This window comes from Sprattus sprattus (genome assembly GCF_963457725.1).
Source record: "Sprattus sprattus genome assembly, chromosome: 1".
Classification (NCBI taxonomy): domain Eukaryota; kingdom Metazoa; phylum Chordata; class Actinopteri; order Clupeiformes; family Clupeidae; genus Sprattus; species Sprattus sprattus.
Window position 1 is genome coordinate 44,272,301 of NC_137920.1, and position 1,370 is coordinate 44,273,670.

General features: G+C 55.1%; 1 protein-coding gene across 1 annotated transcript in view; it reads left to right on the forward strand.

The window, feature by feature from the left end:
* Nucleotides 1-328: 328 nt before the first annotated feature.
* Nucleotides 329-1,370, forward strand: part of zbtb16a (zinc finger and BTB domain containing 16a) — a gene marked incomplete at its 3' end in the record, with an annotated part of 85,519 nt that continues 84,477 nt past the window's right edge. The window contains exons 1-2 of the mRNA XM_080852001.1: nucleotides 329-595; nucleotides 953-1,370. The exon at nucleotides 953-1,370 is cut by the window's right edge and continues 379 nt beyond it. Of these exons, the coding sequence (XP_080708127.1) occupies nucleotides 332-595; nucleotides 953-1,370 (682 nt within the window). The 5' untranslated portion in view covers nucleotides 329-331. The remainder of the gene's footprint in view (nucleotides 596-952) is intronic.

A 1,370-nucleotide genomic window follows, 5' to 3' on the forward strand; every position in this document is an offset into this window, starting at 1 on the left:
TATTCATGATGTGACTAATGAATTTACCATAGTATGGTAGAGAGAGTGGGGGCTATAGATCAGTGGGTGTGAAGACGTTTGTATGAGAAACATGGTGTGTATGAGAGATATGTGTGTGTGTGTGTGTGTGTGTGTGTGTGTATGAGAGGTGTGTGTGTGTGTGTGTGTGTCATTAACCATGGTTTCCTGTCTAAAGTCTTTTTTTAAATGCTTTGCTTTGCAGGTTGACAACCATCTGAACTGCAAGAGGCTGGAACCGGACCAATCGGAGCAGAGGAACACCCATGACTTCGCGGAGAACGTTCCGCAGCGTTCCACGGCTCTGACCACCATGGGGTCCATCCAGCTCCAGAACCACACCCACCCCGCCGCGCTGCTCCAGAAGGCCAATCAGATGCGTCTGTCCGGCACGCTGTGCGACGTGGCCATCGTGGTGGACGGCCGAGAGTTCCGCGCCCACCGCACCGTCCTGGCCTGCACCAGCAAGATGTTCGAGATCCTCTTCCACCGCGAGAGCCGGCACTACACACTGGACTTCCTCTCCCCGAAGACCTTCCAGCAGATCCTGGACTACGCCTACACGGCCACGCTGACGGTACTGGTGCAGTGTGTGTCTGTGTGTGTGTGTATTTGTGTGTGTCTGTGTGTGTGTGTATTTGTGTGTGTGTGTGTGTGTGTGTGTGTGTGTGTGTGTGTGTGTGTGTGTGTGTGTGTGTGTGTGTGTGTGTGTGTGTGTGTGTGTGTGTGTGTGTGCGTGCGTGCGTGCGTGTGAGAGTGTGTACGTCACGGTACTGGTGCAGTGTGTGTCTGTGTGTGTGTGTAGTTGTGTGTATGTGTGTGTGTGTGTGTTTGTGTGTGTGTGAGTGTGTGTGTGTGTGTGTGTGTGTGTGTGCCTGCGTGCCTGCGTGCATGTGCGGTGGCGGTAAACTGCTGTGTGGTCTGATCGCTGCAGGCCACGCTGGAGGACCTGGACGACCTGCTGTACGCCGCCGAGATCCTGGAGATGGAGTTCCTGGAGGAGCAGTGCCTGAAGATCCTGGAGACGGTGCAGACGGCCGAGGAGAGTGACCACACACATACACACACACACACACACGCCACAGCGCCCGTGCCCGCGCCCGACAGGGCAGGCAACGCCAAAACCTCCCAGAGTCTCTCATTCGGAGACTCCACCCCGAACTCTTACATTAGCCAATCACTGTTGAGGGGGGTGGGGCCAAGCTCAGATTTCGCACAGGGCTTAAATTCCACTCATCACCATGGAAACCACCATCCCTTGATACCATCAGACATTAAGACTGAGGATGAGGCCATGCAGGTGGACAAGACGGGCGGACTCAGGGGTAGTCATGGCGATGAGAGCGGTGTCT